Source organism: Styela clava, chromosome 7 (assembly GCF_964204865.1).
Source record: "Styela clava chromosome 7, kaStyClav1.hap1.2, whole genome shotgun sequence".
Taxonomy (NCBI): Eukaryota; Metazoa; Chordata; class Ascidiacea; order Stolidobranchia; family Styelidae; genus Styela; species Styela clava.
Genome location: NC_135256.1, coordinates 15026428 through 15043181, shown reverse-complemented (window position 1 = coordinate 15043181; position 16754 = coordinate 15026428). Strand labels below are relative to the sequence as shown.

Below are 16754 nucleotides of genomic sequence, written 5' to 3'. Positions count from 1 at the left end.
CTCAGTTCTAAAATATCTGTTACTCCGTTCTAAAATATCTGTCGAGCCTTTTTTTAGAGATTTATCTGTTTTAATAATGCGGGTTATTTAATACCAATCTTAACTACCTGATGCTTTTATTCAAGAATGAAAAAGAAAAGTGGACAGAGGAAATGGTTGAACAACAGAAGACACTAAAACAAGAAATACAATCGCATAAGGTAAACAGTCTATAAAGTGTAAAAATAGTTGAATATGTATTGGAAGAGATATATTGTCATTTGACAAAGAAATAGCATGGACAGAAAATTGATATGAGGTTATACAATTAAATTGATGAAAAATTTTTAAATCTGAATTAGGTTTGAGTTTAATGATGTCCGGAAAGATTTTTTTTTTCAAGAATTCAACTAATAAATGTTTATCTGTGTAAAATTTACTGTTTTCATATTGAAATAATGGCGTTTACTAAATATCATGATTTTTCTGGAGCACGAGGTCGAGGACACAACCATACGTGCAACCTAATATATATTCAAGAATATATAATTACAGCATATGAAAATATCTAAATTTCATGATAATGAAATACAATGCACATTCAATGTATCCACTATGCTACTGGGTACTATGCTAAAATATTTTTCAATTTATTCAAATCTATGATATGGTTTCATAATTTTAACAAAAAACAACATTTGACAAAAATATCAGTGCTAAATTACACGTTATCATTGCACTGAGTATCTTCCACTGTAATGTACATGAAGTCAGTGAATAATATAATAAAGTATTCTACTAATTCATTGATGTGAGATAATATACAATATTTATCAGAAAATAATATTACTGAAATAGGAATGTAGAAATTTAATGCTAATGTAAATAATAGAAAAGTCAATGTTAATTTTACAGTCATTTCTAAAGTTACACTATTATAATAAATAGGCAATAGCTATAAATTATTGGTTCGGATTAAAATAAATTTATGGGAACTGGTGAATTGGGATTTTTAATTGTTTAAATTTCTGTCTTGGCTTGGCTCTGGCATTATAAACTCATATGGATGTAGTGAGTTTTTCGAAGTTTTTTGTCAATTACCGATGAAGAATTATCATAAGCATAGCTACAAGTAAAAGAAAGATATCTGGTCTGTTTTTGAAGCCAGATCCTGGGCAGGTAGCTGTCATATTATTGCAAGCAGTTGTAGCAGATGGATCTTCTGTTTCTCCTTTTACTGTTGTGGTGGAAACAGTCACAGTTCTTTCTGTGATGATGATTTCCGTGAGTCTCACTCCTAGAAAATACCAAATTCTGACATAAACAATTGTATTGGTGAAAATGACTTATTTCGTAGTTAAATTGTTTTAGTTAAATCACGAATTCTCAATATCCCTCCCATCATAAATCATAACACAATTTATTTGAACCTCTGCAAGCTAACATCTAATTAAGTGGTAAAATGTTGACTAGGGCTATCGATCAACAATATTAAATATTATTACAAAGAATGTTTACGAAACATCTAAACATGAGAGTGAAGAATATGCGTGTTTCTTTCAATTAAATTTTGCGATTTAAAGACAGGATTGCACTGTCATATGTGTAAGTCAGCTATCATTATAAATACTAAGGTATTAAAATTCAACTGCCATCTGAGTACTCTTTAGAAAGATTCCCATGAACCCTGCAAGCCGTGCGAGAACCCCTAATTTACTTATTACTATGAATGCAAACACTAAAAAATACTTCATTTTCCTCACCTCCAAAATTATCACACAAAGGACAAAACCCATTTGCATTACTGCAACTCAGAAGACTTGGATGAGTTCTATTGATCTTGGCATATTCATCCTTCATTTGTACATTGCAGTACCAAGTAGCATTGTTGTCAAGTTTAAAATTAATACTGGATGATTTGTTCACAAACCATGCACTGTAAAATGCTGTCAACTTATTGCCTGTGATGTCCAATGTAGCAAGACTATCCAAACCCTATAGAAAAAATAAATGTTGAAATTCAAGTATCTTTCAATGTTACAGTACATACCGTAAGTTGGTAATTCTGGTTTTATCTGAATATGATGTATTTAAGCAGCGAGCATCGTATTTTTGGAAATCTATAAATTTTCTCAAAATCAGAATCGCCTACCTAATTTTATTACACATTGATTGAGGTAGTGGTCATGGGGTTTGGCTTAAAGCTTTTCAACCTGTAACACAGAGTTAGGACCAAGTTCCAACCATTAGAACACTGAGATACATAATATACATTTATTAATGAATTGATGCATTCAACTTGGCAATTGTCAGCTATGGATTGACACTTTCCATTGTGTGACATTTTCACTCTTCCATTTTGAACTAGGCTCTGTTCAAGCAGCTGCCAATATGTTACTAGCTCCTATTTTTTTAAATCAAGGAATCTTGTTGGTTTGTAATTGTATATCCAATCTATTACACCCTGAGTGAGTGATATAGTACTTGTTTAAAGTTGAACCGAGATTTTTAACATTCGACATTGCCACATTACCGATAATGTTGAATTTCACTCGAAAATTTCTGCTTGGAACTACCCATGCCCACATTAAGCTAGTCAAAATAATAATCCTATTTTCTATTCAAAATTTAAAAAAATGACTGGACTTATTACCTTGAAGGCGTCTTCATCAATTGTAGTTATGCCATTATTAGATAAATCAATGTGATTAAGAGAATCACATCCCATAAGAACTTGTGATCCGATTGTCGTTATTTCATTATCTTGTGCACTCAGTGATTGTAATGATGTGAGTTTGCTGCAAACATGATCTGGAACAGTTGTGATCATGTTATCCTGAAAAATGATTTTATGTTAGGCTTGTGGGGTTGCTATTTTCTTGTTTCCATTCATTCCAGAATTTCTAATTGCAACTTACATTTATTTCCAAATGTGTTAAGTTAGGTAGCCCATTCAATGATGCTATGGATAGTTGATTGAGAGCATTGGATGCAACCTTGAGTGTCTAGAAAAAAGGATAAATTTTGTTAATCATAAATTAGATTAGTTGTATGTTATTTTTGGGAATTGTAAAATTTGTTTCCGAATAGCTGTGATGGTAAAATGTTTTTTTTATAAGTGCTTCAAGTCTCACATTGTCAAACAGTTCCAAGCAGCTATGTCACAACAATATATCTATACGGTATTTTTGACACTGAAGTATTATAACTCTTTTATCAGTAAAATCTCAAGTCCATGTATCTGAAACAAACAACTGGTCAACTATTCCCGTACCTGACTGGAAACCGTACATGAGATCGTGCTTCGCCATATGGATAAGCCTTATTGACTTCCCTCTTTTCTGAGATAAGTACGAAATCCTATTCTGCTAATGATGTGGCTTTGATTAAATCTTCATAAGAATGAAAGTAAATCAACAAACCGTCAGGCTTATTAAATCTTTAAATGAATCATCTTCAATTGTAGATATCTTGTTGTTGTTTAGTTCCAGTTGTTCAAGTAAGGTTAGTCCTGCAAAATCCATTGCAGTTATATTTCGAATGCTTCCATCATTCGCAATAAATATCTTGGTTGTGTTTATAATATTATCCGGAACCGTTGTCAAATTGGGGTTTGAACATGACGTGAGAAACGGAGCATCCGCCGTCGGTTGACAAACACAAACATCACATGCTGTCGATCCCAAAGTAATGTGTACAATGCCAAAAAGCACTAGTAATTTGAATATGTATTCGTTGATCGAGTTGCTTGCCATTATACTGTCTTAATAATAAAACTCGATGACTGTAGAGGAATATATTGTAAAATTGAGCAATCTGTTATATTGTAACAAGACTATCATTTGCTGTCAATTGAGTTCTGAAGCATTGACCACTAACCATTCGTGCTTTTGTAATAGTTAATCCTTCTGCAAGTAATTCAAGGATGCTGTATCAGAAGTAAAGGTCACTATTCTGAGCGATATGAGAGTCTCGTCGCACACTAATACAAATTTATTTCTTTTATCTCCCAAAAATCATTATGAAATCTTTTTCCTCTTTTTGTTGGGAACCATCTAAGCTTATGAATTTACATTTTGACTATTTGTCTGCCTAGTATTAAAAACCGGAACATGATTTTCGGTTTATAGTCCACAAGTACTTCTCATATTTTCGAATTTCAACTGAATGATGCTATTTATATCATTCCTTTCCCAGCAGCTCTATTATATTGTTGATAGAACTTTGATTAACATGAAAGTGGTTATTATTTAGGTCTGCATTGTTCGTCATGTAGTAAGCTGCCTATTATTCACCTTAATACTGTATAAAGTGACGTGTTGGACATTCAGGTCACCTAACGTTTCTTTTATGAATTTTTAAAGATGTTTCTTTATTTTTTTTCAACTTTCGTTATCGCCATTTGATATTTCAGTGATGCATAATTTCCTGGATTACGAAACGTAATTGCATGATATTATTAACGTATTCTGTGATGACAATGTGGACGTTAACGCTCTGAATCATTCTTGTTGTCACTATTATTTTAGTTCGAAAAGAAATAAGTTCGGACGAGAAAATTGAAAATTATTTGTTTCAAAAATTTGAATTTTCATTATATTTGTCAAAGTCCTAAATACTTTGCTTCTTTTCTCAGCATATATCTCCTCCTCAATTTCTGCTATCCATTTTAGTTTAACATTACCACTTATTGGTTAATGTATTGCATAATGGCCATACTAAAATGCATTTGCTGTAATTGAAACACATCACACAAAGTTCAATTTTTGATCATTTTATGTCCAGTTCTGACTGTGGGTGGGCAAATAAGGAATAAATTTTAGGAGATTGATCGATGTTTGTTTTCAACCACCAGTTTGTTTCAACCATTTTTCAAAAATAAAATTGCTGATGATAAAGGTTGCAAATCACTAATTAAACAATTGATTTTATTGGAAAATGAAATATATAAAATAACAAATATCGTATATAACTGTACTGTACACCAGGGCTTCCCAAACTTTTGAGCTCGCGGCCCTTTTTTTTGCTGCTCCTGTTCATGTTAATAATGCTAAACAGTTCGAAATATGCATATTTGATTTATTATTGACACAGTTAATTCTTAACATTTAGTAGGCCCACTCGATAACAAAAACATATTTACTTAGATTCCTGTTACTCAATTATTCAGTGTGATGGGTGCGAATGATTTTTGCTGCATAGCAAGTCCAGTAGTGGCTCAGCTCAATGTTTGTTAATGCAGGCCTCGATGATAATGAAATATGACGTCTTGCCACCGACAGCATGGTCCTTAACGGGCATTGTTACTCTTAATGATCAAATTTAGCATAAGCAGGCGGTTCGTGCGGCGCCAAATTATCAGGGAAAAAATTCACAGTGCACCTACACGAAAAAAATGCTGCCTCCAATTAAAACACAATTTTGTTATCGTTAATGTATACTTTATGTCTTTTAAATTATATAAACATTTAGGGCTTAAGATCAAGGCAAAAGGTTAACTTCTCTTCCCTATCTCTGCCTGGTTTTCCTTTAAAATGCTGAAAAAAATCACTCATGTTTGCTGAACTCAGTTCATCGAAAGAATAAACTGCGGCCCACAAAATTACAAAATGGGATTAACCTCTACTGTTACTTAACAATAGACCCAACATAACAGAAAGTACACAACATACTAAAATAAAATGAGTTTATTGATCCATATACACATCATTTACAACAATAGGAAACCAAACATTTAGAATAAATGAAATAATATGTTAAATATTCAACAATACATTAGTTATTATTTAAAACCAATTTCTTAATTTTTGAGGCACACTCAGCAAACTGCCTTTGGGAACCGCTGGCTTAACAATTAAAGGCATTGTTATGCGAGCGCGATGAATTTACCGTGTTTCCCCGAAAATAAGAGCTAGCCTGAATTTTAAAAATGATTTCAATATAAGCCCTCCCCTTAAAATAAGACCAAGTCAATAACGCCGAATTTTTTTTGCTTAGTCGGTAGTTGGTAGCAAGAAATCTTTCCTACTCGTTTCAAATGGGTATGATGGGTATGGGTAATCTATGTTAAACAGTTATTTTAAATACAAACGTGTTATTTATAAATAAATAAAAATCGATTTTCATATTTTGTACATTTGAAAATCTCTTAATTCTCTACTTGTAATTTTGTTTTTGAAAAATGAAAATAAAAGACATCCCCCCAAAATAAGCCCTGGTGTTCTTTTTTAAAAGAAAATTGAAAGAAAGTCATATTTTCGGGGAAACAGGATATAATGATGTATTCACTCGGAATCGTGAGATTTTGGTTTTGATAATTGTGTTTCGAATCAAGAGTCTAAAAAAGTACAACAGATATAGTACTTTGTGTAAAATATGTGTTCTCTTTGCGGTCCCTAAAATTTGTCCCCTAGTTTGGGAAGCTATTCTGTACACAACATTTACTGGACAATGGATAACATAATAATAAACATAAATTCGATAATTACACTCATGAGGTATAGATAGTTGTTCTCAAACATTTGATTTTTGTGATTCTTTATTGTTTAATCAAGTTTTATATTGAATGCAGGATATTTAATTGTTTATATTAGATATTAAATTCCCAATTTTCCAAATAATTTCGAGAAGTTTTTCCATTTGTAATTTCAAGATCTTAACATTTTGGCACTTCAGTAGCTGCTTGTAACATCGCTCAGAGGGGGGAGGGGGGTGCGCATGACTTTGCTTTGAGCAAATTTCTTTCTAAAATATTCTTTTTTATTTAAGACATCGTAAAAGTATAGAAAAAACATTGTTTATCTCAACTATTCTGCGTTTCTATGAATTTACAATTTTTCCTTAAATTTTCCATCGAACATGATATAATATACTATACTATAGTATAATTCGATTCTGGCCATCTCTAGACACAGGTGATATCACAATGTTGTTTCTTCTGTACCATAGGACTTTCTCCTTATTAATTTCCTTCTTTTTCTGTCATTGCACCATATAGAAATTGCGATAAAACTAATCAGGATCAAAACAACAATAACGATTAAGACAACAACCCATGAATCCATTGATGAATTTTTCATGTGGGGTCGTTTTGTGCTAGATTCTGAGATTAAGATTATGGTTGCGTTTTTCAAAGCCGATTCTGTCGCTGAGCTCGAAATAGAATTTCTTGTCGTTGTTAGTGTTGTCATGGTTGCTTCACTCGTGTTCATTAGTTTTTGCCTTGTTACTGGGATGACGTTTTCACAACTTGTTATTTCTGAAGTGAAATATTCAGGTAACAATAATATATGTAATATAATTATGTTTGCAGTTGTCTAGAGAGGTTAGTTGAATCAATTAAACTTTGTATGGATTTTTCTATAGGTATTTATTCACACATTTCGATCCGAACAAGGCTCTTTACAAGTAATCACTGATATCAAAGGATGTAAGGTGTATTGATCTATTATTTTTAGAACTTGAATTTATAATGGTTGATTCGACATTGCCTACTCAATTCATTGCACCGCAGGATTTAACCCAACCTATGTAACCTAAAATGCTCATACAGTCTCCACCACTAAGCCAAGTGAGTGAATTTGCTAGTTTTGATATTTGTCAACTGATTTTGTAGCAAAATTTGGTCCATTGAGGTTGTTTGGCAGGAGGAATTCGAGAATGTCAAAGTATTCAGATGTCTTCAATTATTCTATTTGTTCAAAAATAAACCTGCAATAAATAACCTCACAAAGGTGGAGTATCTAAAAAGACGCCTTACCTTGAATATTATTAACACTGCTGGTGATGTTTTCATCACAACTCTTCAAATTTTCTTTTGTAATATTATAAAGAGTGAATCCACGCATATAATATGGACTGGAACATCGTATACACATTGAACTGAAGATTGTGTCTGTATTATCTTGGCAATCGACCTGTAAAAATCAATGCATGTATTATCTGAAATCTTCAAATATATTTAATGTATATTTAAGCCATTGCAAATTGTTTTAGAGCTCATTTTGACCTGGGGTACTCAACTGGGGTAAATTCACCATGTGGACTAAATGGGCCATTATTCTGGGTGGATTTTGCAACCAAGAATTACATACTTGTGCCTACTACAAATATAAGCTACCGGTTTCAAGAGGAAATGTGGATGTTGCCCTGGCCCAAAGCAGATTGAGACACTGTCTATCCTGGCACCACTTTTGTCATATTTTCATAAGTAATATTTAGGATGAAAATTCCGGTTAAAATCGGCCAAGTGGTAAACAAGGGTATTAGGGTTGGGATTCCCTGTTTGAACAAACCTGAATCCCAGAGGTGTTGACTATTGTGTCATACGATTTTCTTAATTCACAACTGCAATTCCAAGTATTTTGTCCCAGTGCCACTGTCTCCAATGATGTCTTGTTTTCGAACCATCTAGAAATTTGCTTTTTATCATTATAAATATCTTTGATCTATATTGACTTGAACTTTTTTTTGTAATATTTCAAGTGGTGTGACTTAGAGCAGTGTTTCCCAAACTATGGGTCGCGACCAATAGCTGGGTCGCCAGAAAGTTACTTGGGTTGCTTATTTTTTCAACAAAAACCTATCATTTTATATTTGGTATTGAAGTGTTGCTGAATAGTAAATGTCTACAAAGGGAAATATTACAGCGTTTATATTGTTTTGCTCAAGTAAACCGTTGCTGAGGGCAAACTAGCACAGCTTTCTCACTTTCATATTAGTCATTTTGCAACCATGAAAATACTCCATGCTATTTAGTATCTGAGCATATACTTCGGTAGCGAAATTTACAAAATTTAATTTTGAGAAAATTTGGGTCACTTGAAAAAAAGGTTGAGAAGCACTGGCTTAGAGAGTGGATTAATTTAGGTTTAAAGCTTCAAATCCAAAATATCTTTAGAGATAAAAATTTGAATTATATAAAAAATACTACTTCAATTTTTGTGCTTTCCACTTAGAAAGTTCGGAATAATTCATGAAAAGGTGATTATTTGCTTGAGAATAATAGTGTTTAAATTTGCAAAGGTATGTCATATATATGACTAGTATCAAATTCTAGGTAACTTTCTCACCTCGGGCTGAGGTCACTCAGTTTATTTTCATACAATGTTATTTCTCTCAAAGCTGTGTTGTCATCAAAAGCTGTTGACGGTATGACCGTTATATTGTTCCGTGACAAATCTAATGACGTCAATGCAGTTAATCCATAGAAAGCACAATCACTGATGTGTACTATGGAATTACGGTGGAGCGTTAAAGCTTTTAATGCTGTAATTACGAAAGAATGGGGTTAGTTCCCTACAACTCCTGTAGAGTAACCATAAATTAGGATAAAATATTCATAGATTTATGCTCAAAGTGTAAATACCTTTTAACTGTATAAAAATTCCTGACCGAAGCTCGGTAATTTTATTGTATGAAAGATCAATGATTTGAGTATCTATTGTTTCTGAAAAGTCAACTTGATCTGTAAAAATAGGAATAATTGTGTGAAATTTGGATCCTGAAATGCCATGCTATCTCCTCCTATATTAATGAAATATGATGCAATACATGACAATTTTCTTGTATAATAATAATAATAATTGAAAAAATTTTTACAGGCATGGACATAATTATAAAACGCAAATTACATACAATAAACTGTCATTTTTAAATACTCTTTTGTATTCTATATATCAATAATATTTATTAAAGAATACTCAAGGAAAGAAATGAAAAATCAATGCATACCGCAATTGCGTTTTCCAAAAATTCATATAATTAAAAAGCGAAATCTCGATTATATATTACTTAGGTTAATTTTTTTGCGAAATGGAAGAGTATTCAAAATTAATTCAACTTCGAATCATGATCCTAAATGCCAAAATAATCTAATCTCAGCATCAACCAATTTATTATTTTAATAATACCTAAAAATTGTACCATGTGTACATCATACCCTTTACCTAACTAGAATCATTAGTTTGTTACCAACCTATAGATGTGATGTTATTTCCTTGTAGATTTATCAGTCTTGAGCATGGTGGTAAAACTGGAATACTTGTAAGGTTTTTCCCATTACAATCTATCCAACCATCACTGTAACATTTACATGGGTGATCATCACTAAGACATGCTGGCGGGCATATTACTGGTGGCGAGCTAGGAAAAACATCATCCTCTGTTTTGTTTCCTGTTTCTATACATTCTGCTAAATTTCTAAAAATACTTAATGGTATTAAAATATAATACATAATACAGATGTCCATGTTGCCAGCTTTCAAATATAGCTTGCATATAACTTTATATTTTGCAAATTTTGGACATTTGATGAAAAGGTGATTCATACTGCGCAATTCATACGTTGCAATTACGTGCATATTGTGTATGAGTGATGATTTATTGTGGAATCGTGAAACTTCCATTTAGGGCATATTCATATTTTTTTTATATTGCACACCTTTGGTTTTTTATATGCCACTTATTAACGCCTGAACATGAACAAGGCGCTATAGAAGCAGCCACTGATATCTCTAAATATGTAGGAAGTTCTTTTTATCATTTGGAAGGACCGAAATATTCCTGATTCGGCATTGCCTACCCAAGGTGTGGCACTCAAATTCAAGATTTGTCATTTGTAGGGCTGGGCAAAAAATTCGAATAACGAATATCGAATCGAATATCAAAATATTCGAATGGCATTTCACTATTCGAATACCCGGTACCACGTGACCCGCGCCGCTTTGCTTTAACACGGAATTCGCGCGTCGCCAAATCAATCGTGAATTACGCGAGAATTCACAAACGGCGCTCGCTAACATACAAAAGCGACAAATTTTCTTTGCGTTATGATGTTATTCGTTTTCTTTTCACGCCCAACGTATCGTTTCACTTCCTTATTTTGTAAAATAGGTCCCCACCGTTGCGTAGGTTTATGAACGTTTTGTAAATTATAAACGTATGACGATGTATTTAAAAAATCGGAAATTCTCATTGCCTCCTGTAACAGTCAGCGCGATTACGCGCTCGTTAAAGAGACGTTTTTTCAGCGTATAATCAATCAATCAAATCGTTTTTTATTTGTCATTCCGATAAAATATAACAAAAATGAAAACAAGAAAAATAAAAAAATATTTGTACAGAATGACGGGATACCCGCGAAATGACCATTCGGTCTACTTGTGAGCGGCAACCTTAAAATAGCTTAAAACTTATGGCTACAAAATTAGCATGATTTTTTTGTTGCGTAAAATGATCAATCCATGACAACTACGGCCTACGGGATTCCAAAATGGGTTTATATATTAATTTAATTATGTCAAACGTATCTCGCGGTTGCTTCTTCCTGAGTCAAAATTAAAACATTACTTCTCTGAAATGCCACGGCGATCTGTGGACATAAAATTATGAGATAAACTGCCGGGTGTATTTAATTTTAATACGTATTTTCGTTATCGCCGTTAGAAAAATCTCAATAACTGATATAAAATCCCGTAGAGTACAATTTCATTTCGTACAATGAAAATACATATAAAGTATATCGTTTAATCAAAAATACATATTCATCGCCGCGATTAGGCCACTTGTTAAAAAAGAGCCGACTTTTACAATGAATAATAAGTTTTCTGTTGTGCAAAGTAATCAATTTGTGACCGATGAGGGCATATTTAAAATGTCTTGCTTTATTATTGTCTTCAATTTAACCAGCGGTTGAGTCGACATAATAAAATCTTCACAATTTTAAATAGCACGGCAATCTGTGTGGTAAACTGCTCGAACATATAAAGCTTTGATTTCCTTATTTTCAGGACTTGTAACATCGAAAAATCCATAAATCTACTGTAATATCTCAGATTAAAATTTATTATAGCACAATAATTTTGATTGAATATACATTTGATTGATTATCTTATATATATCATCACAACCCGGGGAAAATTGTCCCGTTTCAAACCTTGTATAATGTTGAAAAAAAAATTTTCGACGGCAATTCAAAGTAATGTATAATATGGCCAATCCCGCCCACAATTAACAGTGCTTCGATTTTAGTGACGATATGTTTTCTAAACGCCGATTAAAAATAATGTGTGCGAGAGGCAAACGAAATTTTGCGATTTTCAATGTCCAAAAAGGCGTTTTTAAACTCTCGCAGGCCTCAATAAAACTCATATTGTTTAAAGTTTTATTTTCAGTATATTATACTGCCGCTTTTTAATAAAAAAAATTGCGTTGTCCACAGAAACTCGCCGCCGATGAACGTATATTAATTTAAATATCGCCGGATTCGCAATTCCGTGTGTGTACAAAAATAAAATAATTATCACCGTTAACGTCGCACAACGTTGTGGAAAATTTTTGATTTAGAGAAAATAAAACGAACATACAGTTGTTTACGGCCTAAATACCACGTCACACTGATAATAACAATCGACGATTATAGCAAAATGCTATCGCACGCGTTATTGGCGACTTTTACAGTTTAAAAAATTTCCAACGACAACGCACGGGTATACCTAATATATAAAACTTCGATGTCCGCCGACCCGCAAGAATTAATACTTTCAAAAAGATGAATCGGGCGGGAATACAGATTACGAACTTTAGGATCGCGGCGACAAAAACAATTAGCGATTTTAATGAACTTAACCAGTAAATAAAAAACGCTTTGTTGTCGACTTTTCAAAGTTTCTTCTAATTTTCGAAGGGAGTATCGACCTCCGACGGACCCCCGTTGTATTTAAAAAAAAATATTCGTTATTCGACTATTCGGTATTCGTAAAAAATATTCGAACTATTCGATTCGAAAAAAATATTCGATTTTGCCCACCCCTAGTCATTTGCGATGCCAGCATATTTGAGTCTAACGCTTTAACTTCTAGGCTATCGCGCTCCCCTGAGTTCTTGCAGATAGAGTAACTCATGTTAATAATGTTATTATTTGGTGAGAATCAAATGTTCATACAGAAAAGCATCATCAGGTTGTAGTTAGAAAAACAAAAACAAAAAATAACTATACAGCACCTTTTCCAATGACAGTATTGATAAAAGTCTCAATTCACTGCTTATATTATTTGAAATGCTTTTTTCTGAGCCAAGCTGGTAAAAGCTTTGGCTTCAAAATAGCATGCCCTCCATTTCACTCTGCGCGAAATAAAAGGTAATGTTAACCGAAATTATTCTAGTCCTTTTAAGAAACTAGCATTTACATGTTAGTATCTGATTGTACCGACCCTTCTTCCGGGTGAAATACATGAAGAAATGATGTAGAAAAAAGATTACGTTTAGTGATAAATTATTGTTCTCATTTTCATTTCAGGCAAAATATGATCAAGAGAAAAGTCGAAATAATGATTTACAGAAGATGTTGTCTACAACGCAACAAGAAGTTACAAGACTTGAAGATCTAATGGGGTCACTTCGACAAACCATCGATAGTTTAAAAATGCAGGGTTCGGTGGAAGAAACCAAATATTCTGCTGCTCTTCGTAAAATGGAAGCAGAACATCAGATTGAAATGGAGAAAAAGGTAAGAATGTTTTGGACTTGGATTAGACTTACCATATATATGAAACAAAAAACCGGGACTATGCGGATTGGACAAACCTTGATTTGATTCAGCTCAGTGATATTCAAATTATTGGAAAATTTTTCTGCATTTTGAATAGTTTAAAGACTGTACACTGTACAGGCAAGTGCAGCTAATGGTAGATGTTAAATTGACATACCGTATATACTCGTTTTACCGCCCGATCTCTCTAGGATCGGCCTGGTCATGAATGGCAGATCTGTGTCATAATTTGGGATTATGGCTAAATTAAATCTATTTTGGGGGGTCAATAGTATTTCATAGTGGTCTGCATGTGAACAAAACCAATTTCAAAACTCAAAATGTTTGAGTTTAAATTATCCATGCTTGATCCGAGTGTTCTCAATTACGGTGACGTCATCATATTTTTTTTATGTATAATTTTATTTTGCAACAAGGTCAAATTTATTTGTATGAGTATTTCAAAGCTTAAAAATAAACAAATATCTGTTGTTAGTTGAAAACTAAGTATTTTGAACGCGCGAGCAACGTTCTCCGGCTCATAATAAACAAACAAAGATACCAGACAGCACGCGATCAAATGCTCTTCGATAAAACGAATATCACTTCACTTACAAATCCCACTTTTGTTTTATTTTGAAGGTGACGTAAAACTCGTCCAAAGGAAAACTCTTTCTCTCGCATATCAATCACGTGTTGACCACAGCGTTAAAAGTGAGAAACTTTTTCTCGAAATTTTTTGAAATTTCTCACTTCTTACTGGCATATGGTCGGACGCATTTACGCTACGTAATGTGGGCGCGTTTTAGTGGAAAGCGGGAAAATAAGCTTTTTAGGGACACATTAATGATGTCTTTAGCATTTTTGGTTGGTGAAATATTCAAAAATTATAAAGGGATGTCAAAATGACCCAGGAACACCAGGGGTCATTAGGTTAAGGGCCCGTTTGAATAACCGCCCGTGTGAACTGAACATAAGATTAAATAAGGGTCGGTGCTTGAATACCCGCCTGATGTAAAAGCTGATTTTTCAGTGGTGGAGAACAATAGAAAATAAGAAGCGCTGGTAGATAACCCTCACGCCTTAGGCGTCCAATTACACAACAAATAGCATTGATCATGTGACACCGTGGTTCTCAAACCGCTCAAACTGGGCGTCGCGACGCCCAAGTGCGTTGTTTCAATATTGATAAGGTGTCGCAAAACTTTTCTTTTTTTGCGGAATTGTACCTGGGGTGCGTAGAAAAAGTCAAAATTTTTGTTATTCTCGTTCAAATCATACTTGAGACTGGAAATAACAATATATGAATTATTGTAAAGATCGATCTTATCTACATATATATGTTTTTTTAATATATTTTTGTGTATAATTTTACTTTAAAAATAACAAGCGCCCGTGCTTGAATAAGGGCCCGGGCTACAAAACGAGCATATACGTATTAATCATATATTGATTATGACATAACAAAAGGTGTCGGTATAATAGTATAGGTGAGAAAACGCTTCACATAAAAAAATTTCATGGATCAATGTCCTGGTTTTCTGCGGCCATGAAGCCATTTCCGAAAGTCATATATGCAGGATCATCTTTCAAAGGTTGCATCTTATATTTAAAATAATTCGGAACTATATTTCCAACCATATTTATGAGTGCATGCTAGCAATCCCAGGTTCCACATGATATTAGGTTGGGTATTTTACGTCATGCAGGAATTCCTACCTTGTATCTCATTTATTGTAAGTGGCGGTTTGTCATATCTGAAAGTTTTCATTTGGGGACTATAATAGTCAATCATATTCAAGTTTACCCAACACATTTATTTACCTTCTCATGGTTGAGATGGGGAGCTCGCAGAACAACATTTTTTGTTGGGGGGCCATATAACCAAAATCAGGGCGGCCTCAGGCATCTAGCTGGACCGCGCAAAAAATAATTTTTTCCCATGTACACAACGAATTAAAAAATTAGTGACAACCAGAGCGCTGCAAGAAAAGAGAAAGTGACTATCGCTTACTTTTCCAGTAATAAAGGCACCGAGCAAAACAGCAAAATATTTTATCCGGACATTAGAGCATTTTGTTGTTTTTTCCCACATTAGCTTTCTAAACATAAACTATCATATTGGGATTTCATGGTACAAGGGCAACACTAAATGGTTGCCGCCTGTTGCACACCCCTGCTCAAGAGTCTTTAGACAACAATTCGGAAATTTCAGGCACAGATGGCTCAACCATTTTAAGAGACTTGAGATCTTTAATAACACTTGTTGAGTTAGCCCCATAACTCCGAGTACTCGGCCAAGGCACTCAGAGTAAATGCAGTAGTAATTGTGCCATATGGATATGATACTTGTATCAATTTTATTTTCGAACTGGCTTATTACTTATCAATCTTGATCGGTAAGTATGTTGATTGGTATTTGTCTGTCTGTCTGTTAGACACTTTCGTATGTTACGCGATATCTCACGGAAGCGAGGTTTAATCTGCTCCAAATTTTGCATGTGCATTCATCATAACTCGGACCAGAAGCCTATTGATTTTGGATGAATTATGTCATATAATTAGCGAGTTATTAATTAATTAGTGATGGGCCACGCAGTGTCGCTATGGAGGATGCACAATGATAGATCGATAAGTCAGCAGTCTCTGATCGCTATCTCGGTTGGATATTGGCAGTTTCATATTATGTTCGTACCACTGCTATGTTTATCTTAGTTACAAATTGTTCAGAACCATAGCATAACAAATCTAAAATTTTATGTCACATAAACAATGACATTAGCAGAAAATTAGGTGAATTTGTAACATTCTTGGAATTTGTCATGAAAATCGCATTTCCACAGGGAACAAAATTGAATATATTTGTAATGCAATTTTTATAGAGATCATAGATGAGTTTGTTTTGCGACTTAATATACAGTAAGATAAGAAGTCTGACAACATATCATTTGAAATGGAATGATTCTGATGTATAATCTGAGAATTTGTGTAAGTGAATACTCAATTGATAGCCATACATTATTAATACCAGAGAATGAGGTTTTAAGATGCTTGAAAAAGGCAGAAATGGGTATTTCTGCAATATTATCTGATTTTATTTTGTCACAAATCACTGCTGTTGCTGGTTGATCAATTGAACATTTTCGTTAGACTCGCAAGCAGGAGTTTTAGAAAAGAATTTTATGTACCTGTACTCAACTACAAAACTGCTTTTTAATTTTTGTGACTTGCTTTTCTGCCTATTGCT

General features: G+C 33.5%; 3 protein-coding genes across 3 annotated transcripts in view; 1 reads left to right on the top strand and 2 right to left on the bottom strand.

Moving 5' to 3' along the window:
* Positions 1-16754, top strand: part of LOC120327705 (uncharacterized) — a 36681-nt gene that overhangs the window by 7844 nt on the left and 12083 nt on the right. Inside the window, exons 11-12 of the mRNA XM_078114473.1 lie at positions 126-200; positions 13277-13486. Of these exons, the coding sequence (XP_077970599.1) occupies positions 126-200; positions 13277-13486 (285 nt within the window). The remainder of the gene's footprint in view (positions 1-125; positions 201-13276; positions 13487-16754) is intronic.
* Positions 100-3834, bottom strand: LOC120327708 (uncharacterized). The gene is made up of 5 exons (XM_039394051.2): positions 3402-3834; positions 2898-2984; positions 2633-2815; positions 1743-1974; positions 100-1276 (listed from the first exon to the last, which is right to left on the bottom strand). The coding sequence occupies exons 1-5, from the start codon at positions 3732-3734 to the stop codon at positions 1077-1079; spliced, it is 1035 nt and encodes a 344-aa protein (XP_039249985.2). The 5' UTR covers positions 3735-3834; the 3' UTR covers positions 100-1076.
* Positions 5652-10289, bottom strand: LOC120327707 (uncharacterized). The gene is made up of 6 exons (XM_039394050.2): positions 9956-10289; positions 9347-9445; positions 9051-9246; positions 8274-8388; positions 7739-7895; positions 5652-7237 (listed from the first exon to the last, which is right to left on the bottom strand). The coding sequence occupies exons 1-6, from the start codon at positions 10227-10229 to the stop codon at positions 6900-6902; spliced, it is 1179 nt and encodes a 392-aa protein (XP_039249984.2). The 5' UTR covers positions 10230-10289; the 3' UTR covers positions 5652-6899.

Excerpts from the sequence above, each read along its gene's own strand:
- LOC120327708 (XM_039394051.2), bottom strand. The coding sequence starts at position 3,734 with ATGGCAAGCAACTCGATCAACGAATACATATTCAAATTACTAGTGCTT. Across the intron at positions 2,985-3,401 it reads AAGATTTAATAAGCCTGACG|ACACTCAAGGTTGCATCCAA; the intron begins GTTTGTTGATTT and ends CCTTTTTTCTAG. Across the intron at positions 2,816-2,897 it reads TAACACATTTGGAAATAAAT|GATAACATGATCACAACTGT; the intron begins GTAAGTTGCAAT and ends ATCATTTTTCAG.
- LOC120327707 (XM_039394050.2), bottom strand. The coding sequence starts at position 10,229 with ATGGACATCTGTATTATGTATTATATTTTAATACCATTAAGTATTTTT. Across the intron at positions 9,446-9,955 it reads AAATAACATCACATCTATAG|ATCAAGTTGACTTTTCAGAA; the intron begins GTTGGTAACAAA and ends CTATTTTTACAG. Across the intron at positions 9,247-9,346 it reads AATTTTTATACAGTTAAAAG|CATTAAAAGCTTTAACGCTC; the intron begins GTATTTACACTT and ends TCGTAATTACAG.